Source organism: Lepidochelys kempii, chromosome 4 (assembly GCF_965140265.1).
Source record: "Lepidochelys kempii isolate rLepKem1 chromosome 4, rLepKem1.hap2, whole genome shotgun sequence".
Classification (NCBI taxonomy): Eukaryota; Metazoa; Chordata; order Testudines; family Cheloniidae; genus Lepidochelys; species Lepidochelys kempii.
In genome coordinates this window covers 18,170,083-18,198,071 of record NC_133259.1, presented here as the reverse complement: position 1 = coordinate 18,198,071, position 27,989 = coordinate 18,170,083, and the positions used below count along the sequence as shown (strand labels likewise).

The 27,989-nt window shown below is 39.2% G+C and overlaps 1 protein-coding gene across 4 annotated transcripts in view; it reads right to left on the bottom strand.

The window, feature by feature from the left end:
• The window catches only part of ARHGAP24 (Rho GTPase activating protein 24), a 337,318-nt gene that overhangs the window by 210,437 nt on the left and 98,892 nt on the right, over nucleotides 1–27,989 (bottom strand). For all 4 annotated transcript variants that reach the window (XM_073340570.1, XM_073340577.1, XM_073340568.1 and 1 more), the window contains one exon: nucleotides 6,891–6,978. In XM_073340570.1, the coding sequence (XP_073196671.1) occupies nucleotides 6,891–6,978 (88 nt within the window). The remainder of the gene's footprint in view (nucleotides 1–6,890; nucleotides 6,979–27,989) is intronic.

The window sequence follows — 27,989 nt, the reverse complement described above, 5'->3', positions numbered from 1 at the left end:
TATGTCTAATTTAAGGTCTGATCCTACAAACACTTATTACCAAGCAAAAACCTACTTGAGGCAGTAGGCACTAAGCACTTTTTGTGACAAAAACTTTTATTCTTATATCTTTACAAAGTGAGATGTTCACACCTATGGTTGTATATATAACAGTAAATCAAAATAAATGCCTTAAAGTAGATGTTCAAAGTACTGCAATTCAAAACACAAAACCTTACATAAATCACTACAACAGATCTGGTGTCTTGTATTTTTTATTAGTCTAGGTATTTCAGTTCTATCAAAGAACTTACATTTTAATTTAATGCCTATTTGGGAACCATAACTGACAGCAAAACCCTGAAGAAGAGCTCTGTGTAACCTTGAATACTCGTCTCTCCCACCACCAGATGGTGGTCCAATAAAAGATATTACCTCATGCACCTGGTCTCTCTAATATCTTGGAACCGACACAGCTACACCACCACTGCATACAGCAGTACCCAATGTTATCCAGAGGGTGAAAGGGATTGCAAAAAGGCTCAGAACTCTTCTGTGATACTGGGGTCCAACTGACTCCTGAGTAGAACGGATCAGCACTTAAGTGGTGCATGGACCTTGTGCTAGTCAGAGGACAATTTCATACTTTGGGTTTAAAAACATGCCAACACATGAAGTATGAACAGAATGTTTTAAAATGCAAATGGAATGAATATATTTTTAATTACAGCATCGGGCACAAGACTTTCTCCACAAATGCATTTCATTCATTCTGCTTCAGACATCATCATGTTCTGAGAATTATAATTTCATATGATGACCCAACCCCCACTCACATTCCCAAAATTGTTTGCATGTATTACCAACACACACACAAGCTTTAGTTCTGCCCACAAATCTGATGGACAAAAAGAAGATTGTCACTGCTATCTTGGTATTATAAATAAAATTACCTGAATTTGCAATGCACATGCAAAGGAAATAACATCAAGCTAAGACTGCAAATTTCAGTGTTGTATCATGTAACACAATGTTCAGTAAAATAAAATAAAAAAATCAGTCTATCCAACTAGATATTTTTCTATGAAGCTATTTTCATGTATGGAAGTTATTGGGAGGAAAACACAGGCTTGACTACAATATATTTTTCCTTTGTTATACCCCATGAGTTCTATTCTTTTTCCAGCCTGCTGCAACATTGGCTTTATAATGAGTCACTAAGAGGATAGAGCCAACAAATAGCTCAGTTTCAGAACACTGGAGACTGAGAATTGTCAGTGAATACTCTCTCTAAGCAGTGGTTGTGACTGAACAGCAGTAATAACGTTAACTCTGTTTGCTTATTGCCCCTCAGATGATATTTCTAAAAACCCTACAATCTTTCCAGATTGTGTGCTTCACTTTCAAAGTTACCTACTATTCCTTTTGATCCTGATTTTAATTTGGGCTCTAAAAGACCAAAACCCTGGTACAAAGTGTGTGTGTGTTCAACTTCCAGAAGGCAATATTTTAGGAATTGCATCAGAAATAGTGCTGAAGTGTGGAGTAACTGCATGTTTATTGAAAGAAAAGAGCACTACACTAATGCTACTCAGACACTATCAAATTATAGTGGTCATCACTGAAGTCCATAATAATCAACAGTAATCATACCATGGTATCTGAAGCACCACAGTATTTCCCCATACTTTGAACAGGAAATAACCGCGGCAACTATGTGGAGTCTATTGGCCAATTTCAACTTTTTAGTGGCAACCATTGTATGTTATCAAGGAAAACCTATCACCGTGTAGTGTGAGTGACTCCTATGATTGAACAGGGAGAACTTGAAAGTTTAGAGTTAATCGAACACATTAAAATTAGAGGATACCGATATGGGGGGGGGGCGCAGCGGGCAGTGTTAATTAAAGACAATCTTGAACAATTGGTTTTTCTCCTCACATACAGTTTCTGTTTTAAGGTTTTGGTTTTGTCTCCACTTCTGATGCTGCACAAAACTATAAAAAAGAATATTTAAACTGCTGAAGATTTCAGTTCAGTTAGTAACTTTTCAATTCTGAAATCTGATTATGAAGCCTAAAAATAATTATAAGATATATTAATACAGTCACTTATACCTGGTTAATATGAATGTAATTTTTCTATGCACATTTTAAGTTTGATCTCAGAGCACAAACAGGACATTAAGTAAAAAAATCTTTGTCTACAGAGTCACTGATATGAGCATGTGGCTACTCAATATGTACAAATATCATTGGTAGAATAATTACCCCATTCCTTTTTCAGTTTAAGTCAAATGTGATGAAGTAGGAAACATTTTTTCAAATGCTGTATGTCAGCTGGCATTATCATATGTATATTCACTTCACTCAAAGAACACCATAAAGATTGTGAAACTCAATATTTTCCATACTACTTGTTTGTCTTGTAGATCCTATACATAAACATCAACAGCAAAATTGTCCTAATTTGGTTATCCAATTCCATACTTAGCCAGCTAAAAAAAACTGCCTGATTTTCCAAGAGGATGTGCATTTACAGCTTCCATTGAAGGAATCCAAATTTGCCAAGTTCAGCCCAGCTGCTTTTTGTTTTCTTGGCTGTAGAAAGAGATAGTACAATGAAACTGTACTTTGAGAACTCACGATACAGATTGCTTTCTATGTTAGCACTGCCTGTTAGTTATGTGATGGCAAGCATTCCGATTACAGGCTACATTGCTCAGAGCTTTGTAACTCGGCCATGAAAGTTCATTCTAAGCTGAAACTTGGCATGTAAGATCTCAGGCTGGAAGTAAATAATTTATTTGCCAATGTTTCCGAAATCAGCAAGGAATTTTCAAACCATAGGAGAGGAACATTTTTTTTAAATGGTTAGCTAAAACATTGTTGTGCTCCGATAACTCAAACTCAGGATGAAACATGACATTTTTGCAGGCAGTCTAGAATACAAATAATAAAATAAAATAATAATAATACAAAACTATGAAGTGACTGCATTGCTGTGGATTTTTTAAGAGGAAAGAGCCAGATCAGTACCTGTTTCATTAAAAGTGGTCAGTGTTACAGAGACCAAATCAGCAAAGGAATTGTCTCTAATACTAATTCAAAGCCTTCCCATCTGGAACATGGTTCCATAGAGAAAAAAGACAAAAAATAAACAAGAACAATAAAGTTTAATAGGGAGAACTAGATACAGGTTTACTGCAGTTATTTTCCCTTAGGGAAATTAATAAAAAAAAAATGCATCTGACTAACCATTCCGCAGTTCAGCTGCCTCAATTCACATTAGTCATATATTCCTTCACCGGCCAGCTGAGCAGTGGCCTACAGCTGCCTCTACTGTTCTACAGAAGTGTTTTTGAGCCTACAGTTCCTTACATTTCAAATGTGAGGAAGAAAACATCCCACTGCCTTTGTGCCAAAGCTACATCAGAGACCAAAAAGGCCCTAGAGCCAGAGTGGGTTAATGGGCAGATTTAAGTGTCAAAGGAGTCAACATTTGGAGCACTAGCTGCAGCAAGGTCTCTTTACCAAGTTGTACATAGATGGTATGATGGCAAGGGAGGCATCAGAGCCAGGGTAGGTGTGGATAACCTGAATTAGCACTTCCTCTCGACAGCATCTTCCAGTGGAGCTTGCAGTGGAATTAAAGCTGCTTCTGTCCAGCAGAAACTTCAGGGAGGACAAACAGCAACAATAATAAATTATTTATCTTCTCACAGGCTACTTACTTGTCCCCTCCTTGTGCCACTGCTGTAGTATGAGTGCTCCCATGTCTTTTAAAATAGCAACCATCACCACCATCACTTCAACCTATCTTTCCTGGTCACCGTTGCCAGCCTGTAGAAATAGCTTCTTCATTTATAATAGAACTCATTGAAAAAAAGATGACGATTTTCAGGAGAAAGTTTTTCCCTTAATTTTTCAGTTTTTCAATTAAAAATTAGAATTTTGGGGCTTTTGAAATTTGTATTCAGTAATTTTTCCTTAAACAGAGACTTTTGAGGGTTTTGTTTTCCTGGTTTACATTAAAATAACAGAAAATTAAAACCGTCCTTTAAAATGTTTGGTTAGATCAAAAAGTCATTTTTCAATGAATAATTGTTTATAAATTGAAGCTGGTAAAAAAAGAGTCTAATGTTTTATGTTTGCTTAGTATTGTACATGCACATTTCTACAGCACGTGAGAAGTGGTGGAAGAAACTATTATTTACACCTCCTTGCACCAGCTTCAATTAATCGGATTAATTGTGACTGTCACACTTTTAATGTATTCAAGTTCAGTCTGAGTTTTGGACAATTGTATGCGTCAGTTTTGAATTTTATTTTTTAGCAAGAATTGGTCATCAATCCATCAAACATTTTTTTAAAATTTTGGCTCTATTAGAAACTTATGGCATAGATCCTTTAGAATAAGACATGTAACTTAGCAATAAGTCATCTCACTCTATAGCAAGAATCCACTAAAGTATTAACAATAATAAACCGCTTTTTATTAACAACAACATGTTTATTTCACTGGTTTAAGTATATGAAATGTACTTTGACCCCACTTTAACTGAACACTTGGTTTTTGACATGCTATTTTTGGAGCTAAAGTTACTAGACAAAGTCCTCATAAAATGGTGACCTTATCACTTTATTTGCACTCTTCATACTAACTGTATGTAGTTTAAAGTCTCTCTTTTTTAAAACATGAATACAAAAAGAATGAATTAAAAGAGAGAAAGAGAAATAAAGACATTTCAGTATTTTTGACACAAGTTCCACGTTGGAGCTGTTACATTGGGAACTTGCTCCCACCCTTGGTGTGAAATAGCTACATTTAACAACCTTCCAGGCATGCTGCAAAAGACATCTATTTGATAGGGCATTTGGAGAAGGCTAAGGGCCTGTTCCTGGAATGAGGAGGAGAGGAAAATGAGCTTTTTGTAAATTCTTGTCTAGGTGGCCAATTTAAGTTACTGTTTCGGTCTGAAAGTTGTTTTTTAATGCTGGTAAGGGTATTATTATATTGTAAATTCAGTTTGGCATCAGGACACCTACAGCCTTTGTATAGGTGACTCATTATTTAAATGTAATAAAACAAATAATTAAAAAGGGGATTATAATATTAACAGTTAGTGATGGACCACTTCAACGGTTCGGAGAAGCACCCAAAAAACAAAACAAAAAACACAGAAAAATCCCTTTATCTGAACTTCTGAAAATCATAGAATCATAGAATATCAGGGTTGGAAGGGACCTCAGGTCGTCATCTAGTCGAACCCCCTGCTCAAAGCAGGGCCAATCCCCAACTAAATCATCCCAGCCAGGGCTTTGTCAAGCCTTACCTTAAAAATATCTAAGGAAGGAGATTCCACCACCTCCCTAGGGAACGCATTCCAGTGTTTCACCACCCTCCTAGTGAAAAAGTTTTTCCTAATATCCAACCTAAACCTCCCCCACTGCAACTTGAGACCATGACTCCTTTTTCTGTCATCAACTACCACTGAGAACACCTATCCACACACAACATGCCCCCTTCAGAGTATTCCTCATTCAGGCCTGAGTTGCTCAACTCATCCTTGTCCACTAACTGTCTGGCCTACAAGCCTCCAGGTTTGCTCTGCAGTTCCTACCCTCTCCCTTCCACAAATCCTCCCTTATCTCTAAAGATTAATTTATTCCAATACCAGAAAACCATATCTGGCCTTCTGTATAACACAGGCCATACGACGCACCCAAAATAATTCCAATAGTACATCTTTTCGGAAAAAAGCATCCAATCTTGATTTAAAAATCACCAGTGATGAAGAGTCCACCACCACCCTTGGTAAATTTTTCCAGTGGTTAATTGCTCTCACTCTTAAAAAATTCATGCCTTATTTCCTTCTGAATTTATCTAGTTTCAGCTTCCAGCCATTGGATAGCGTTATACCTTTCTGAGCTAGATTGAAAAGCACATTATTAAATATGTATTCCGCATGTAAATACCTATAGACTGTAATCAAGTCACCCCTTAACCTTCTCTTTGTTAAAGCTAAATAGATTGAACTCTTTGAGTCTACCAAGATGAGTTATGGCCTGAGCTGCTTCTGTGCTAAAAGACTTTCAATTTTTGCATGTTTTGGTCCACCAGGCATTCTGGGGCACATTAAACTCAGGCGCCATAAGAATTCAAAGTGAAGGTACTTGAGCTTAGTTCAGATGCATTTAGACCCCACAACTGTGTGTGTGTGTGGTGTGTATGTACTGGGTGAGAGTTGGAAACCATGGAGAGGGATAACAGAGGGGAAACGGCAAGTTGCATCTAGTAAATAGCAGGGTGACTAGGGTTTGGGAAGGCAGAAAGGCCAGCCAGCTCATGGGTGGAGTGAACAGTAGCACTCAATGACCAGGGAGGTGCTCCTTTACCAAATCAACCTCAACTGTTTAGAAAAGGGCTAGGACTGAGTTTCAAAACAATGGGACTTAATTGTGTAAGAGCAGGTTCATGCAACCCTAGTCACAATGAAGGATCCTTAATACTGCTAGCCATGCTAGCAGGCAGCACTACACCAAACTGGCTGTTAAATCATTTTGCATTTATGGTACCACAGAATTCTCGACCTCACTTTGTAACATTCAATGTCACAAAAGCATTGCCAAATGTGCTTATCCTTCCAGCAGTCCATTTCACACAGTGCCCAGAGACCTGACTGCGGAACAATTGTACTGTATGTTCACAAATAAGAAATCATAATTTTCCTTCACAGCCTGGGGGTGAATGAATATATCAAAGACTATATCATTAGCAAAATTAACCAATTTTTCTCTTACACAGAAAGATTAATCATCTTCTGCCTCTGTTCAGGCTGAATAAAACCAGTCATTAGTCAACAGGAACAAACTTTTAAAGACATATTTATGGGGAATAGAATATCGTACCTGGAATAACTTCAAAGAGGAACTTCCCTGGGCTTTCTTCATTGCCAGGATGCTCAATTACTCTGTTTCCAGGCAGGAAAATAGCACCCTAAAAATCAACAAATAGGATCAGAACTTCTGTCTTGCTCTTAAAATATTATTGATTTTTCTCTCAAACTTTGGTATATAAAAATTATTAAAGAAGGCATCAGTAAATGTCTGGGAACCTGGCTAGGTATGGGGAGGAGTCAGCCAAGCTAACTGCTGGTGCCTCCTTGTGATGGATGTTCAGTGCAGGAACTCCCATAGGGAATTGATACAGTGATCAGATAAAATGGATTGGTACAGGATTAAAAGGAGGCATTCTTTAAAGGAGCCGAGAAAGGGGGTTAGGAGTTCCTGCGACTGGTACAGCGTTGAGTTAACCCCTCCTTCCTTTTTGGGCTCCCTTTTAGCACTGGTATGAGGGGGGATGTGGCTGGGACCAGGATAGGGAAGGAGGCAACCCCGAGTGTATGGAAAGGGAAATGGAATTACCAGCACTGTACCAGTTTATCTACCACGTACTCCCAGATATTTAAGAAAAAAAGTTGTGACCTAATTAAAACTACAATCGAGGCTTCTTCCAGCATGATCAGACAATTATATGGAGAGAGAGACTCTAGCCAGCTCAACCATGAACAACCTCCTGAACTGAACTCAATATATAAAGCCTTGGATTCTCCATGGTAATCTGAAACTGAACTCTGCAGGATCTCTGGATTCTGCAGCACTTTGGTATGGCAGTTTGGAGATTTTGCAGCATATTTAAATTAAAAACTGGATTAAAAAATATTTTCATAGGAAAATGAACAGTACAGTCCATTTCAGAGTAACAGCCGTGTTAGTCTGTATTCGCAAAAAGAAAAAGGAGTACTTGTGGCACCTTAGAGACTAACCAAATTTATTTGAGCATAAGCTTTCATGAGCTACAGCTCACTTCATCGGATGCATACAGTCAATGTAATTTCTCCTGTGATTTCTCTTATATGACATAACTGCATCATAGGGGGATGCTGGAAGTTTGGGCAGCTGTGCAAGGGACAGTCAGGCATAAGGTACATGGGAAGGTCTGAGAAGCAGTTGTAGATTGTGAGAGATACTTGTAAAATCATCAGAAAAATTAACAACAACGATGAATTTAAATTTATCAATAGAAATAAGATGCCATGCAGACAAATGTGAAAGTTCATGCTTTTAGAGCTATTGTGTCACTTTCTGCAAACAAAGCAAGACAACACTGTATTAATTACACATGCTTCACATTTTTAAATTGATCTTCATAACCATTAGAGCTAGAAACGTTTTTTTTAACAAAAAAGAAAGAAAACTGACTCCAGAGCACAATTCTGTGACAAATGGTGGGAAAGGATTGGGTTTCACATCACTTTCTGCAGGTATATTTCTCTGCTCTCTACCTCCTGCTTCCATCCTGACCAATAACTAATCACTCTCTTCTTGATCCCCCCCCTTTCCGGGGAATCCTTTGTATCCTGTCTTCGCAGCCAGTCTTCCCATCCTGCCCACTTCAGCTGCATAATGGAGACAACCTCTGTGACATATGCTGAAAGACTTTATTACATATTTTATACCCTTTAGGTAGTACCTGGAATTTTAAACTAAATATTCAATCCAAAAAGGTTATCAAAACCAGTCTCCTGTTTACCTTGACATCACAAGATTAAAAACATTTTGAGATGCACTTAAATGAAAACATCACTGGGATCTTTTCCCTTGACACCCTATATCTGACAGATACATCATTCCTTCCTATGAGACTTCTTTTTTTCATTGTCATATGGTGTCATATCCTCCCAACCTTCCACGCAAGTCACAATTAAACTATGATGAGTCGGACATCGGAGGTACATTTTCAGAGCAGTAGGGAGAGAATTAGATGAATAATCTCCATTAATGGGAATTACATGCCTACTTCCCAATACTCTACAATTGCCACAGCAGGGTCCGGCCTTATCTTCGAAGTAGATGAAAGGCGACGTATGTAATTCACACGTCTAAATAACTGGAGTCCATTTTCCATTGTTCACAGTTTAAGAGAACTGAGAATCACGGTGACTGTCATGAAGTCAACTGCATGATTATATTATATACACATGCACACACAATACTACAATTTAACATCTGGGGTGAAACAGATAGAGTAGAGTGAGGAAATACATAATTAGCAAAGATTCTCTCTTTAACATAATTGTGAATAGACTCCTAAGAAAGGGAACATAAGGAAATCATCTCAAGTTAACAGCCACCCTGCTGTGTTTTAGATCACTTGGTGCACTGCATACCTTCACAAAGCGTGTGGGCTGAAAATCCTTGTGGAACTTTGACTGAAATAACCGTGTGCAAGTCCCTGCAGGATCCTTGGCCACTCAGGGCTTTCCATTCCTCATCATACCACACACCATAGCTATGCAGGCCGTCACAGATTCAAGATAGACTCAAGTCTTGCTCCAAGGACCTGATTTTGCAAGGTGTTGAACTCTCTCAACTCCCAGTGAAGTCATTGGGAGATGAGTGAGCTCAGCACCTGGCAGAATTGTACTCAGCACCTCACCAAACTGAACTCGAGAAGCACAAGTCTTTAATACATGATGCAAAGACTTCTTCAGTTGTAGTTGCACATTAGAATCAACCACAACAGCAGACAAATTTTTATTTAATAGGGACAACACTACACATACTTATTAGCCAGTGCACTATAAACGAACATTCCTTGCTCTAATTATTGCTTGACAGAAAATACTTTACTGTAATTATGGTTACACTAATAGTCTGTCCCTTTTCTCATTCACACTACTATGCTGAGGTAACTGTATTTACAAGGAATATGTTTCAGGAGATCTGGGTTCAGTTCCTGACTCAGCTACAGACTTCTTGTGTGGTACAGGGTAAATCACTTAATCTATCTTGTATAGTAATATTTAATCTTAATACAAATCACTTACTACTACTTGTGGAATAATACTTCCTTTCTCTCACCTGTTGCCTGTCTTGTCTATTTAGACTGTAAACTCTTCAAGGCTGAGATTGGCTATAACATGTTTGTCCAGTTCCACAATCTCATTCGGCATCTCTTAGCACTACTGTAATGCAAACGACAATAAAGGACCATGTAACTGGACGGTTCGAACAAATTCTGTTCCTTATGTTATGCTAGGATGAAAGAAACACAGCTCTTTTGCATATGAGAATCTAAAACAATGATTCAACATTGCAATCTGAAACTTTCCACGTGTCAAATCCTTTCAGTCTCTCAATCCGAGTCTCAATAAATTGGCTTGGAAAATAATTTGTTGGTAGTTCTTTTTGCTCAGAGATTTGGCAACTCTTTCATGGCTTCATTACCCCTCCCCATCTGTTCATTTCCTTATCCACATTTTAAATATCAACCTAGTTATGCTGCTGGCAATTTTAATATTTATAGCAAAAAGTCAAACTTTTCTTAAGTTGGCCTGGATTGCTCCCTAATCTTTGTTGTAAGGGCTGGCTATTAAAGCTGAACTTATTTGAACTTGTCTCTCTAAAGTTCCTCGCAGAGCCCTGCAAATGGTGTAGGGACATTTGATGATCTTCACAATCTACACTAGATTTTTGCTCTCTAAATTAACGATGTAAATCCTTCACTCAGATTACATTATGCTCCTATTGACGGGTAATGCTCGTCATTTTTTCCTTGGCCTCCAAAACGTGCAGGAAGTACCACCCATCAAAGGATTTTAAAAAGCTATTTTCTTTGTGGTTGCATAGAAACAGTGTGCCCAAGTGGTAGTCCCAGGTCAATTTTTTGAAGGGGGCAATTGAGTATTTATTCATTCAGAGCATGCAGATGCTAAACTATTTTTGTGCATGCGTGTTTTAGGGCCTGAAAAATGCACGTGCAGGTATTTGTGTACATAAAGCTGTATGTTCAGTAAAGAAGTCCAAGTTTCAGCTTGTTTGAAAAAACATCTTTTTTGTATATACATATATATTTAGTCCTCTAAAACTCACTTTAAGATGTGTTTCCTTCTTTGATTTGAACGTTCTCTTCTGCCCCTATTTTGACTTTCACTCCAATCACCACCTTTTATTCCCCCCCCCAATCTTTTTACTATTACTCTCAACACATTTCTTTGAAGTGTCACTGTTATGATTTATTTTTAGCCCAAGTCTAGGAACTTGCCCAACCATAGCCACATATTTAGCTTCTTTTCTTCCAGGAATATCCCGGTACAGTGGGGTAGTGTATGTGTGAATGCGCGCACTCACACAGAAATTACTCCCACTAGGTAAATCTTTCTACTTCATTTTTCCTGCTCCTTTCCTGCTCTTTTGTTTTTTAACTCTATATTTCTTTTAGTTTTATAAATTCACTATTAATTTTTAAAACAGTGTAAATTTTTACTTTTTATCACTGTTTAATTCAAGTACAAATAGTAGTGGAAAATAGAGGACATCTCTCTAACCAAGCACCACACCATAGTGTCCGTGCACACTGTGTATCCATAGCTATAGAAATTAAGCTACTAGAAAAAAACCCAACACTGATAACCCACAGTTATCACAACTGTAATGGCCCATGACATGCCAATCACAAGTTGAAATCAGTGTTTTCAGTTATTAGAAACAAGACAAAGACAGAAAATCTGACAATGTTCCTGTAAAGGCAAGGATAACAACAGACAGAAGGGTCTGGAAGCTTGTCATAGAATCATAGAATATCAGGGTTGGAAGGGATCTCAGGAGGTCATCTAGTCCAACCGCCTGCTCAAAGCAGGACCAATCCCCAATTAAATCATCCCAGCCAGGGCTTTGTCAAGCCTGACCTGTCAGAGAAATCAGAAAAAAAAAAAAAGGAAGAAATAAGAAAGAGTATGCTGCCCAAAAACTGTTTCCAAAAGGTGCTACAGTGTAAGTCTGACTCTAGATTGACTTGTTAGCCTAGGATTCTCTGCCTGTGGGGCACCGCATCACAAGAAACCATATTACATTAAAACAAAAATCACTTGCTTTAGTTGTACCCATTAAAGATTAAAGGAACTGATTTATGGAAAGGAGTTTATCCTCACACCTGCTAACTTACTTCATTACTGCTTTTATTCACCTAGGGGCAGATTTCTGATACTGCTCAGTATGTATAAGGGTACCTTAGTCTGCAAGACGACCCATTTCAATCAATGGAACAAACCACAGAGCAATACTCAGCAGGAGTAAGTATACCAGAATTTAGGTCTTAAAAAAAAGTTCTAGGAGCAGAACTCATCACCTTCTACAACATCTAATTTTCCCCCTTTTCATCGAAATAAATGTATATAACATGTCTAATCTTGCAGGTTTTACTCAATCCTTGTTCAGGCAAAATTCCAATGGGAGCAGGTTTTCTTCAAACTTCTGCCATTTTTTTTAATTGCCGCCTTCTTATTTCTCGGAAAGATTCTCAACTGTTTACTCTTTGATAATGGCTTCCTCTGTTTACAAGAACATTATATATGTTTTGTTTTTTTCTCTTCTAGAGCGAAAACCTGATACGTTTGACACACACTTTTCTTTAGAGGTCAAAGATGGAATATCCATATTAGTTTTTGGTTTGTTCCTAATAATTCCTGTTAAGACCCAGAGATCTGGTTTGATCCCATTTTTTACTTCCACAGTTATACAGATCTCCTGAGGGGAGTGTCTTGTTAAAATTTTCTTCTGTTAAATCAATCCAATCCATATAAATTTCCAAAAAGAGTTTTCTATTTCTGAGTAGGGACTGAAGGATTAAGCTCAATACATTTATAATAACTGCAGCTGGTCAAAAGTGATAATTTTTTTTGAAAATATAATTTTTGTTCTGCGGATTTTGAAAAAGAACAATTTTATTCAAAAGCTTGTAAAAAAATTATTAAAAAAAATTAGGTATTTTGGCTTCCCCATTTTGCCCCTGAAAAGGGAAAAGGAAGCGACAAGGGGAAGCAGGGGGGAGGGCACCCAAACTAAAAATGTAAATATTACAAAAAAAAAGCACTTTTGAAAAAAGGCCATTTTTCAAAAATATTTCCCACCAGCTTTAATTGAGAGCCTTATGCAGTTAATATCTAGCTATATACTTTGGGTCAATCTTTCTCTCATTGAAATCAGCTGGAGCTCTGAAGTTGGCCTCAACAAGAGAAGATACATTCTAACATTTGTTACAATATATTTGAGTTTGTTCAGGTCTTTATATGGCTAAACCCAATGCAATACTTAATCCCCAATCCTGAAAAACTCTGGGCACTTCCTAGAAGTACTGAGTGTCCTCAGGTGCAACTAAGTCAATCTCAGCACCTCACAGGATCAAACCCATACAAAACAATTTTTCAGAAATGTATCTTTCCTCCCTGCTGTATTTAAGCCTACCATTCCTATATGCTAATAATTCCTTCATGACACCTCTGGCAGGTGCTAACCCAGAAAAAAAATAAAAGAGAGAAAGATTATTGTCACGTTTCTACAAGAAAATATGTTCTTCTGGGAAAAAACCCCAAAACCTCGTGGTTTGTTTGCCACAGTTTCCTGACCATTAATACAAGCTCTACAGAATTATTCATTGAACATTAAGCAATAAGAGGCCAGACTAGATCATCAGAATGTTCCCTTCTGGACCTGGCATCTATGAATTACACACATAGGCTATGCCTACACTTAGGGTGGCATGCAGACAGCGATGAAAGTAAAATTGAACTCTTACTGGTGCGGGGCCTCATGTGGAAGGGGTGGAGCTGGGGGGGGGGGGTCAGCATCCCCCCAGGCAGCCCATCTGCACTGCCTGGCCTGCACAGTGGTGATTTAAAGGGCCCAGGGCTGCTGCTCTTTTTGCCACGACCACCACCCCGTTGGCGGCCCAGGGGCATGGGGGGGCAAAAAGGGCAACGATGTTACAGCACTGCCATGGCAACGCTTTAAGCAGGGTCCTCTGCCGCGGCAGCGCTTCAACATCGCTGTCGCTTTTGCTTGCCCCCATCGGCAGCCCTGCCAGTAGGGACCCAGCAGGGCTGCCAACGTGGGGCGCAAAAGGGGCAGCAACGTTCAAGTCGGCTGTACAGGCCGGTACCGGTGGCCACTTTTTACCAGTACACCGTACCAGCCCCTACCACCTTACTTTCACCCCTGCATGGAGAGTAACAGACACTGCACTCCCAGTTAAAACAGAATAAATATCAGTGTAGACATAGTGTGTACAGTAGGGATATGTAGGGGTGGATATGTAGTGGATATGGGCTCTCTACACACCCAAGGGGATATGTAGTCTACAAGGGCTCTCTACACATCCAAGCAAAGCCTCCCATGCTACATGCCTCATGTCTACAGGCAGTGTAGTTTCCCGCTGCCAGTGTCTTTCCCAGCTGCCTCCTGCTGCCGGATCCTTTCCTCACTGCAACAAAGGGTGGGGAGCAGGGGGCTGCCGGAGCCTTTCCCCACTGTCTCAGTGTTTCACCGTGGCATGTAGCTATGCACCATAGAGATAAGTGTTGACACAGCCAGTTTTAAACTGCAGCGTGTAGCTGCACTTGTTGTGCCTGTAATCTCAAGCAGATGTAAGGGTAGACATAGCCTTAACAGGACAAAAGTTGTGATTCTCATTTCTTCAGGGTTTTTTTTGTGGAAACCACTTTTAAAGTTTCAGTTAAAAACACATTCAGATATCCACATTAACCGGAAAAATGCAGTGGGGAATAAAAGCCTTAAAATGAGAAAGTTAAGGCTCCTATAGAACCATTAACTTATCTACATCACACCACTGTCTGTATCTCAGAACATGCATTAAACATGCTAAATAATATATTTGAAGGGGCAAAACTCTCCTGTTTGTAGAATGGTCATGTTTGCAGCCAAATGCCCAGATAAGACAAGCCATGGAGAAGGTAAGAAGGGAATGCTTCACGCACACCTGCTGCTGCTCCTCTAACTAGCCTTCTGATCAGCGGTGGTAAGTAAGGGACATGGCCATCAAGTTGTTGTGACAACCAGGCAAGGTACTAACAAACTTCAACAGGACTTTATTTTTAAAGTGGAAACCTCTTTACCAAGCTGCTGCTGCATCCTCCGTAACTCTCAGTCCTCCTCCTCAACTTCGCCCCCCTTCCTTCCTGTTTCCTGTCCTTTCAGACTCCCAACAGCCAGTGCTCCCAGTTCTAATAATTACAAGCAGCATCTGAACACCACATAAGTCCACCCCTACATGGAGACAGGGGCCCAAACTCCATGTACGTTGGAGCTCTACAGAAACAACAAAGGCTGCTGCAGTAAACAGCTTCAGTAGTGGCTGTAGTGAACTTATGTAAGTGCTACACACCCTGACCTGAAGTTGAAGGCAGAAAAATATTTTCTCCCTCTAAACTCCTGTCTTATTTCCTGGCAAACATCCCACTTATTTTACCTGCGTGCACAGACTGGAATACGGGCACAAGCTGTAGAGCTATTTTTTTAAAAACAGAAAATACAAGATATGCACAGTGTGGCCATGTTAATGTCACTGGGGGAACTTAAGCTTTCACATTGCTTGATTTTATTGTAATTGTGCAGTTTTAGCATTGCATTAATACAGGCCTTGCATTTCATTTCCTAGGATTATTTTTTAAAGGGATAAAGAGGAAAAGGAAACAAAGTGCCTGCTCACTGGCTAGTTCCGTCAGTGTCCTAGCAATTTGGGAAAACTGCACTTACATGCAGTGTATGCATATGTGTACTGATTACATTCGATCCACACCTATGATAAGAGATTAGGGCATGTCATGATCAGGCCTTTAGACAGTTGCACAGTATAAGTATGTATTAGTAAGAGATTTTCCATGGCTGATGCTCCAAACAGCGTTTTTTATACAGTCACAACACTTCATTAACTCAAAATCAACATTTTAACCCTAGCATTTCCAAAAAGATTATTTCCATGGTAAGTTGGAACTCTCCACGTTCACCTGTTCTTGAGTTATCTGAGGAGGAAAAAAATGATTTTAAGAACAGGAAAATGTATATTTTATCACCCTTTTATAAGTCAGATGTGGCTAACCAAAACTATCTCAACATTTCAAAAGAATAGTACAAAACAAAAATCATCTTTGGGCAGAGACCAAGCATGGAAAGTTGCAGCACAAAGGGGAACTTTTCTGGAAGTTATAAGCAAGCAGAAATATGGAGTTATAATGGAAATCATTTTGAAACCTTGGCTACAAGCAGTTGGTAACAAGTATAATAAATAAAATTTAAGACAAGGAGCGTTTTCATGCCTGATTCAGATTTCCATCTGAAACTGCTTTTTTAAACTCAAACTCTACACAGAAAATACATAACACTGGATATTGCTTTTGGAATAAGTGTCATTCATTGGACACTGGATCAGGAGCATGAATAAGTGCATACATAAAAGATACCCAAGACAAATAATTAAATATTTTTTTAAATTAATCTAACGTAACGTATGCAAAACCAAGGCGATCTAATCTACAGAATTATAAAATAAAAACAAAACTACAAATGAGGGAATAGATGAAATATGTATTTAACTTCCCAGCTTATCATTAGCAGAGGTGACAAAGAGCTTTATTTACAATATATCACACCTTTTGATTATTTGATGTAAAAAAGAGCCTTTAATGCTTATTTTCTATATTTTACAATGAAATGTCTGACAAATTTCAGAGAAAATAATGACTAAAACCAGAACAAGACGGTCATAATATTTATCACCCATATCTGTTGCAAGTTCATCTCCTCCTGCAACTTGAAGTCTACATCCATGTTTAAGTGACATCTACATTTGTATTAAAGGTTTCAGAGTGGTAGCCGTGTTAGTCTGTATCAGCAAAAACAATGAGGAGTCCTTGTGGCACCTTAGAGACTAACATTTATTTGGGCGTAAGCTTTTGTGGGCTATAACACACTTCATCAGATGCATGAAGTGAAAAAAAGTAGGCAAGTATAAATATACAGCACATGAAAAGGTGGGAGTTGCCTTACCAAGTTGGGGGGGAGGGTCAGTGCTAATGAGGCCAATTCAATTACGGTGGATGTGGCCCATTCCCAACAGTTGACAAGAAGGGGTGAATATCGACAAAGGAGAAATTGCTTTTTGTAGTGCTAACCATTGGCCTCGTTAGCACTACAAAAAAGTAATTTTCCCTCTTTTCATGTGCTGTATATTTATACCTGCCTACTTTTTTTTCACTCCATGCATCTGATGAAGTGGGTTTTAGCCCACGAAAGCTTATGCCCAAATAAATTTGTTAGTCTCTCAGGTGCCACAAAGACTCCCCGTTGTTTTCATTTATATTAAAGGATCCCAGATGGAAACACCATACAAGGCAATTAGTGAGCTTCATAAAGAAAAGATGCACTTGAATGGTAATTTGGGTTATTTTGTGGTCTGCCCACAAAACTGTTGTTGGAAACAAACAGATATCAAAGAGAAAAGGTTATTTTTAAATATAGCTTTGTTTGTGCAACATGCACCTGGCTTCTTCAGTCTGAGGGGGAAGTTTTAAAGAAAATGAAACTAAGAACTTTTCACTTCCCATTCTGCCTGGTTTCACACAAATCTGGATGTTATTTACTTCCCCTTTTTATAAGTTCTGTAACTATTTATATAGCATACCAAGAGTATCAGACAGTGAATGCTTGATTGGTGTCTTACGATCTGTCAGAAAGTTTCATATGAGCATTCAGGCAATCAGAGAATAAATCTGTAGACTAAAGAAACTCCATTCCCCGCTGCGGCATATGACTGAACTACAGTGTGGATGACAGCTTGCCTTCAGGCATCATTTTACCATCAGTCTCATTGCTCAGTTGCACTGGTGTGCCCATGTGTATAATATATGATCTTTCTTTAATGCTTGGATAAACCATGAATTTTCCAAAGTGTCGTACAAGCTTCTGAAGTTTCAAAATGTTAAGTATCCATTCTCCCCCTCTCCAACCCTCTGCTACTGGGGGTGGGAGAGAAGGAACCACTACTCGGGAAAAAAAATCTCAGATCTAAGAAGGGTATTCATCTTGATCATAAAACCATGGAACAGATTTCCAGGGAGGGTGAGGGCAGAAGGGCGGCAGAATGATTGCTTTGAGATGCTATCAAGAAAGGGGAAAATGTATTTTGCCTAATTTCAAGCTCATCTGAACGCTGTGGGTTCAAAAGTCTGACACCGTCTCATGTTACTGGACTCTCATTCCACTGCTGGAAAAAGCAGCAGCATGGGGAAAGAGAAAATCTAGTGAAACACATACACAACGGGCTAAATTCTGTGTTCCATCCACACACCCTGTGCCACCCTCTTGACCCTCCCCTCCGCCCCAAGCACCGAATTTGGATCACTATTTATATACACATTCTTGTGACAAGCACATGGGGGATAAGGCTCATAGTCCGATCAACATCTCCAGCAGTGTGCAGCTGAAGGAAGAGAGAAAACGGAGCAAAGCTGCTGCACTCATCAGGGTCCTGCAGCCTGACTTTCCGCTTGCAAGGAGATTACTCAGCCCCAGCCTGGAGTTTGAAGAGCTGGTACTGGGGTGAACCTAGAACCCTACTCTCAACTCTCATCTCCCCTGCACCACCCAAAGGAGACCTACTACCTCTGTAGCACATAAACTATATCACAGCAGGCAGGAGTGGTCTGGTTAACTTAAGAATTTGTGACCTAGTTTTTAACCAGACCCCAAAGCCATCAATGGGAGGGGGACAGGAAAACCCCCAGTTAATATCTTGGCAGCACATCATTTCTACAAACCAAGTGACACTGAAATGGTAGCTGAATAATTTTTTCCTAGAAATGAGAATGCTACATATTAGAAGCCTCTAACACAGGAAAATTAAGTGACTGATGAAATATTTTGTTCTATGGGGAGTGGATTTAAGGAAGCCAGGCTAGTTTGGATTAGAAACTTAATTTGACAGTATGAACTCACAGTTGCAATATCTCAATTGTACTCTCTAAGAGACACTGTATCCTTCTCTAATCCCCTGTAACACTTGGGGTATTCTTCTGCATGTGAATATCATGCTAAACAAGCAAGAAGAGCAAGAATATTTACTGCATAAGTGTCTCATGACAGTCAGATGACAGAGTATTTTTCCATCTTGTACTTTCTATTTAGCACGGTAAGATTGGTGTATCAGCTGTGTAATTTGTTCACCTGTCATATCCCCTGAAGTTTCTGATACCTGAATACACTATTCAAACCCTATTTGATCTTCACCATAGGTCTAGAACACTCGATGACAAAATCAGATTTTCCCCAGGGAAACTGATTAGCCATTGAGTTTGTCTCCTTATGAAACTCCATATATTTTCTTTCTGCACTCAATATTTCTTAACTTCTCCCTTCCTCTATTATTTTAATTTTGTAACTATTTCCGAACTCTGTAAAAAATATAGAGATGCAGTTCGTCTGTAAGTGCTATAAAAGTAAGGGCCTGATTATGCAACTGTTAGATTGAGCAGCATTTGTTCACTACTAACTTCAATACAACTACTTTCCAAATAAATGATAGTAAGGGTTGCAGCACTGGGCCCTATAGTTGTAAGGTATGCCATTCTTATTTATTTGTACTTCAGTAGCATCCAAAGACAAACAGGATCAGGGCCTTACTGCAGTAGTCATGATACATACACATAGTAAAACAATCCCTGCCACAAACAGCAATTAGGGTTGCCAAGTCTCCAGGAATTAAAGATTAATCTTTAATTAAAGATAATGTCATGTGATGAAACCTCCGGGAATTCGTCCAACCAAAGTTGGCAACCCTAATGGCAATCTAAATGTACAGGTCAGAAGAAGGTTATGGAGAAATAGCTGCTTTAGCAAATAACATAAGGAAGCATAATAGATTATGCTGAATTTTTCTGTTATGTGGGATTGATGACACATGACTATCATTAATAGTTATTTGTTCTTTTTGCAGCATCTTGAAGGAATATCTGGTTTCCCTTTACTCCTATTAAGGAATATATTTATGAATAAATGGTTTGTACAAGCTAATGTCTTAACTAGGAGTTCAGACTCTCCTTTGGCAAAGGTGCTGCTTTACTCAAGTGTCCTAAACTTTAATACTTTAGTCAAACATTAATGATACATCAGTTATTACAATTCCAGGGAAAAAAACTCACATGGCATGCTCTCCATGGTTCCACCCGCACAAGTGGCTAGTCTTAATAAGTTTTAAGACACTTACTGGCAGCTCCGGAATTAAAAAATTCACTTTAACTGTTTTCCGAACTCCATGGAAAGAGTCTGAATGTATTGTCATGAAACCACATCTTTATTATCTCAAATAACAGCATTTCACAGAGCTTAGCTAAATGTATATAGACTAGCTATTTGTTCTTTTTTCCCTTACAGAACATCATTTGAAGAGAAGATCTGAATCAAGTAACCAGCAGTTCTCACTTCTTCTATTCTCCCCAACCTTCTTAATCATCTGTACCATTTCTACATTATCAACTTGTCTTTCCACTTTACAGTAGAGCAGCTGTCTTAAAAATATATTTTTCCCTACCTGATTTGAAACTCCCGTGGGAGATTTTATGAAAGTTTTGTACAGTTTCACAGAAACTATGAGTTTTATTTTATGTAGATGATTTTTCCTTCTTCCTTACTTGGAAGTTGGTTAACCATATCATCACAGAGTTTTCTGTGCTGGTAGCAAAAGCTACAGTGCATTTGCTAGTGAATGATCCATATTCAAATGTGGTTGACTGAAGTGAGGCATCTAAAACAGGGTGGGATTTGCAAAATGGCTCAGCACTGGACAAATTCAGCTCCCATTGAGCTCAATGATAAAATTCACATGGACCTCCTTGGGAGGAGTGAGGGCTAAGCACTTCTGAAGATCCAACCTCCTATTTTCAGAACCGCCACATCTCCCCAGATCCCAACAAAGTCAGTGGCAGCTGCAAATGTGCTGCACCTTTGAGAAATTACACCTGCAATTTAGGTGCCTAACTTGAGGAATCCATATTTAAACTTTGTAATCATAGATCTCATTAACTTATTGTGAGAGCGTGACATTTATCAATGCATCCCCTTTAGGGGAACATTGTTATTCTCCAGTTACTGGAGGAAAACCTGAGGTACAGACTGGCTACGTGACTTGTTTAAATCACAGTGCAAATCTGTTGCAGAGTTGAAGATAGAACCCAGATCATCTGTCTTCCAATCTTGTGCTGTAACTAAAAAACAAAAATCCATCGCTCCACTCTGCCACAAAGCACTGCCACATTTAAGGTTTTCACACCTTGGCTATGCAATATGACTAGTTTTATCAGGTCTATCACGATGTTACAGCCTGTCTGAGCTTTGTTTTACCCCAGTGTCATTTACAATTATGGAGTTTATAAACAATATTACATGTTGTGAAGCAAAAGGACTCTCTGACCCCCCAGCTGCAGAAAACAGAATAATCTACCGGATGTCAGAACACCACTCCAACATCACTTCAGCCTCTACTGAGAGAAACTCAGATATCAGTAGGTGTGACCAAAGTATGCAAACCTTTCATGGGATTACACTTCAGCCTGGAGAAACCATTATGCCTATTAGATCTGACTGTTCGTGCCAGTCATTATCACTACATTACATTATCATTAACTAACAACAGTTGATTTTAAAACATTCTACAGTCATTTACTTTGCTTCCTGCTGTTATAAGCCATCAAATAATTTAGCAATGATTGCATAGCAATCAAATTACAATCTAATAGTTACAGCCTTGCAGGGTCACTCCTGGTAACTGTGAACCAAACAGGGCAAACGTTCTGCCTACTGAGCTTAGCTGGTATTTTAAAGATGAACAATGTTATTCTTCTTTTCAGCTCAAGGGGTAGATGGTTTTCTAATGGAGATTTTTTTCCTCCCTATGTACTTTGGGGATATTCAATCTCATCACTGGATATTTTATGATGAAAACAGAGGGAATTATAAATATTGGCTTGCCACTGTAATATACCCTTCATGTTGTGCTGCATGACACAGAGAAGAATATAGAGACAGAGGGAAAAAATCTAAAGCAACAAAATGCATGACAGTTCTGAGGAAGGGAAGGTACCAGACATTCTATACTTAAGTGTGAGAGATTATTATACTCCTTAACCTATTAATAAAGCTATTAAAGTAACGCTATTACTGGAGGATACAAGACAGGCACAGGGAGGCCAATTCCCCACGGTCTTGAAATTTGTGAAGCCATTTATATCTGTGCAGAGTGACTACTAAGCTGGCATAAAATGCTACCAAATAGGAGTGGCAGTATTTTGCACAGATGTATATGACTACACCAGGTGCAAGGCAGTGGAGAATCAGGCCCAATAAAGGTTTTGTGTAGAAATGATACATTGGTGGTAAGGGGATTGATCTCCTTGCTAAATGGTCATAATGGATGTGAAATTCAGATAGGAGAGGAACAGCCTCTCCCTTGCTTTCACTCAGACTGAACATTTGTTTTGTTAAGGTGTTATAGGAAAATCAGTCACTGCACATGTACAGAAGCCACTTTGGGAATTGCAGGGTTAGCCCCTAATATTAGTAGTTCTCAACAGAAAAGGAAAAAACGGCCAACATTAGAGGAATGGCTAAAGAAAAGGGATGTTGTATTTTATGGAAAAATGTACCAAGTACCTACATGGGAAGATAGACTGGTGATAATAGAGAGACAAGGTGGTGATATTATATCTTTTATTGGAACAATTTCTGTTGCTGAAAGAGACAAACTTTTGAGCTACACAGAGACAGTTATTGGACTGCCATTTAGTCAGTACTCAGATACACTTGCCTGAAAAAACACCATTGCATTTGACCTTTTTTCTTAATTTTAAAACATTAGGAAAGACAGAACCATCTTTCAGTGTATGAAAACCCTCAGAAACAATAGTTTAAGGAAGCCTCATCCTCCATCCGGAAAAAAAAAACCAAACAAAACTTGAGGACTACATCATTGCATTATGTTTCTCTAAACAAAAAGCGATACGTTAATTTTTTAATTGTTCATATTGCTTTAATACTGGTTTTGTAATGATTTGCAAAATGCTTTTACTATACAGAAATAAATTCAGCTGTCAAATATAGAATATCATAGAATATCAGGATTGGAAGGGACCTCAGGAGGTCATCTAGTTCAACCCCCTGCTCAAAGCAGGACCAATCCCCAATTTTTGCCCCAGATCCCTAAATGGCCCCCTCAAGGATTGAACTCACATCCCTGGGTTTAGCAGGCCAATGCTCAAACCACAGAGCTATCCCTCCCCCAAATGGAATATAATTAAGTTCTCTTTTTTGTCCTGCCACATATTTCACCTCATGATTCAATGAATCTTTCTCAGCCTCAGGACAAGTTAATGAAGCACTCAGAACACTAGAGGAATCTCCAGAGTTTTTCCAGAAAATGGAAAGTTGTGCCAGATTCATTCACAGAGCCTCACAAAACTAACTTCACATACAAATACATTCTAGATGCATGCGTAGTACAGGACAGTGGATTTCATTAGTTGTATGAAAGACTTTGGAGAGAGTTAATTTATTATGTGGGCAGCTAAGATGAATCACCGTCTCCTGATAATGGCTGAAAGAATGCCTGGAATTACACAGCACAGTATCTCTCTCCATCCATCTCTATCTCCCAGCATTAATTGCTACCTTACTGCCGAAAAGAAAATTTAATATGTTACTTTAATTCCTCTAAATTCTGCCAGACATCTTAAAAGTTTTAAGACAGATGTTGGATTAAAAGGAAACAGCTTTTCTCAGTACAGCAGATTTGCTGAGGTACCTAGTCTAGTTTAACACGTCTGCCATACCCATCCTTCCCCCACCCACCCAGTACATAAGCTTATTTACTTAGATGCAACTAATTTTTCTTGAACAATTTCAGTAGAAGAAAGCAATTATCCCACTATCTTTTTTCATTTCTTATCTGTGTTCATCACAAGAAGTGGAGGGATTAAAAAATGAGCAAACCCCTAGTAATGTTAGTGTAAGGTACTTCAGTACATCTCAGACACTGCACCATACCTAATACCAAACATTTTGAAGCGTTTGTCTACACACCAGCTTGCACTGGTTTAATTTAACCAGTTCAGTTAAATCAGTGCAATTTTGTGTGTGGACAAACTTCTGTGGGTTTAAAAAGCGTTATGTTGCTTCAGATTGGCCCTATAAACGTACAGGGGTAAGCTAAACTGATATAAGCCAGGTATAAATGGTTTTAAGAGGGCCCACATTGAAAGCTGCACTGATTTAACTACACCTGTTTCCCAAAAATTCACCTCTTTGGTTAAATCAGTGCAACACAGTCTGCAGAATGGGACTATAAACCCTAGAGCAGGGATTCTCAAACTTCATTGCACCGTGACCCTCTTCTGATTATACAAATTACTACACAACCCAGGGACGGGGACTGAAGCCTGAGCCTGCCCAAGCCCTACTGACTTGGGAGGGTGGAAAGCTTCAGCCCCAGGTGCGGGGCCTTTAACCTGAGTCCCAACACGCAGGGCTGAAACCCTCAGGCTTCGGCCTCAGGTGGTGGGGCTTGGGCTTCGGCCCTGGGCCCCAACAAGTCTAAGCCAGCCCTGGCAGTCCCGACCCACAGTTTGAGAACCGCTGCCCTATAGCCTTGCTCCTGAAAGCTGCCCACATTACAAATCACATTAAGCCACATCTAAAGAAAAACATTGTGAATGGTTGCAAAATCAAGCACTCCAAAATTAGGAAATGCCCAAATGAAGGCTGCCTGTGCAACCCATTATGACTCAGTCTTTAATTATGCGATCACATACTATTTTTTCCACAGGAATAGAATTTGGGGGGGGGGGGGTAATGCTGTTAAAGAAGGCCTAGGTGTTTAACCGCTCACATTAAGGACATGATTAGACTAATTTTTAAGCTACTCAATTCAGAGCTCCCCTTTATGAGTTTGGTTAACCCCTGGTTTAAAAGAAGGAAACCTCTGCACATTAAACACTAATTGCTATGTGTATCCCCTTCATTGTGAATTTTTTATCTGGAAATTCAGGGGTAGGAGAGAGGGAAAGTCACTGGCAGAGATATAGTTGTGTTTGTATATATTACGTACATACTGATGAGAAGAGGTGGTTGAGGGAGGAGAAGATGTTGGATAGATAAAGAGGAGCAGTGGAAAGAATGACTTGAGAGAGATGTCATGGGCAGGGATAGAGCAAAAATTAATAATTCTGTATGGAGAAGTGCAACATTACAGGGCTTGGACTCAGCGTTTCAGAGATTCTGCAGGTACTTTACAATGAAAAAAATTACAGTCTTGTTACCATCCATGGAATTAATTTGCAGGGGTTAATTTACTTACAAGAATGGTTCCCTACTGTTCCAAGAATGCAAAACGAACAGAAAAAGAAATACACGTCAACATTAATACAACACTGTATTTAAGGACTAATGAGTTGGAGCAAAGTTTATTCTCCAGCTCTCACACAGATCTATGCGCATGAAAATGCTCATTAAAATTAGACTTCATACTGCACATTATGTTTTGTTCAATAGACAACAGCGGTTTTTGGGGGTGGGGAACTGCTGAATTACCAGGGAAGACAGATGTGTCTCAGCTGAGCTGTACTTAATGTAGATCCTGTTTATAAGAAATTTAGCAAGTTATTGGAGAGAGCTAATTCATCCCCCTTTCTGCAATGGCTACCAAGAAACAAAGGGCCATTAAAACAGCAAACACTGTCATTTAAACATACCATATCTGAGGAGGAACACTCCTGCCCCCATAATGTTAAAGGCCTCATTCCCAAGAGAGAAATCTTGAGTTTAAAGAGACTTTAGAATGGATAACTAAAAGCCGTGAAATTATTGCCCAAATATTTGATACTCTGGAGCAGACAGACCATTTCAAGTATTGACCACACATTTATATAATTAAGGTCTCAAATGACAGCTACAGAAATGAAAGTCTTGACATTAAGAAGCAGCGGAGGGAGATAACTCAGTGGTTATGGCAGAGCAAGCTATAGAAAGTAACTCATTAAATGTTGGACTAGATATTGTTGAAAGTAAAATTAGGAGCAGGATAAAAGAAGGAATCTCATATTCCACAACTGAGCTCAAAGAGATTCCAAGAGCTTTCTGGCAAAACAATTGCTTCAAGTTCCGGGAAGTCACCCTTGCCTATCCACTTTGATTTAAATGCAAGTTTCTTACACTAGGCAAGTCAAAAAACAGAAGTCATTTCACATGATTTGTCACTTTTGCCATAGTTTAAGGGCCAAACCTAAAGTCCTTATTCCTTTTTTTATTAAAATTATTCCTTAGACAACTCGTGCCATACTGTATTAAAATAACCAATTTTCATTCATCAATTATCTTTTATACAGTGCAATTTTAGTAATATTATCCAATTATGAAAATCACTGGATGCCACTCAGTGATGCAAAGCACAACTAAAGCTAGCTTAAATGGCCAAGCGAGGATTCCTCTTGCACAGCCAAACCCTGCAGTAGTGTAGATCAGATGAACCATTTTTCTTGCCCCTGCATGAACCATCTTTGTTGTATCTGGTGCCTAACACAGCTAGTCCTGAGAATAGCGGCCAGTCAAAATGTAGGATTTACCAATGGCATTTGCAGTTCATAACATTTTCCATTCTATTTTTGGCAATAAAAAGAAATTGTCACATTGCCACATTCCCTCATTATCAGCTTCTCTCCCCCCCCACCCCCGATTTTTTGTGTTTTATAGTTTGTGCAGATGATTTTTTTTTTAAAAAACAATTGGTCCCCTTGATTCTCTGGAAGGCAGTGGAACAGTCCCATCTACCTTCTCTATTCCTCACACACCTCCTCTCACTTCCCTTCCTCGATTATTCTAGCTCCTTTCCTTACGGCTTTGGCTTCTTCCCCCTCCTTTGCGGCTTCCCATTCTTCTGAGAAGACACTGTAGCTTAAACACCAATAGCTACATAATGGAGTCAGAAGTGGCTGCTTGTTTAAACAATAAGGTAAATCGAGACAAAACGCTCCACTGTACTGAGGTACAAAAGGGAGCCATGCTGAGCTGCTAGGAGGCACCAAGCAGCTGCTGTTGCTCAGAAGAGAAAAAGATGGGCCCGAGAAGAATCAATTGAACCTCTTTTCTTGTCGCACAGTACAAATATATGTAAATGGAAGAAGACATGCCAAGGTGTAGCTGTGCATGGATACTGCCACTTTGCAGTTGGTCATAGCACTCCACATCATTCTTAATAGCTCACCAGAGGAAAGCGACTGATGCATGCTCTTTGTGCAGGCCCTCTGCACAAGGTGAATTTCACATTCTGGCATTCAGGGCCTGCAAGGCCTTTTGCCTCACTCTAACCTCCTCAGTATGGGCTTAAGACATGTGGCCTGAAGGGGGTCTTCTGCCCTGGAGTGGATTTCACCATAAGTGCAGTCTACTCTGTCTTATGGTACTAAGTGTATTCCCCCATACTTCTAAGTTTTTCTCACTGACACCTAGAGCCTCCTAGTCCAGCTCTGAACTCTTCTTACAGAGACAGAGACCTTATTCCACACATCACCTTCCATTTCAGCCACTCCAACTTGCAGAGCGGCTCAAGTTTCTTGCTGCTCAAGTGATATGATCTTTGGCCTTCTTAGGCTCCTGATAAAGAGCTGGCTGGCCTTCATGAGTGAACTCAGGCTTGTAGCAGAAAGCCCACGTTCCTAGCAGAGCTGTAGTAACTCCTAGCTGAGCTGTAGAAAACTCGGATGGCCTTCTTCACCAGTTTGCTGCAACTTTAATTGAAAGATCAGAGTTGCCCCATTTAGAAGCTTTTGCTAAATGATTTCTCAGAGCTCCTGAAATAAGTAGAGCTGCAGCAAAGAAAAATGACAGCATTAATTTGACTTTTTTTTGTGCTGAATACAGAACAGTTCATTAAAATCCTAAACAGGTGGCAAGTCTGGCAGCCCTACTGTGTGTATGCTGTAGACAGATTTATTATGCCTTTCATTCTAAAATATTTATGCAGGAATAGATTTAGTGAGATAAATTACCTTGCTCACAAGAGCATCCTGTTCAAGGCTCCTGTGATAACTGTCATATCAATCAAATTATGCTGTA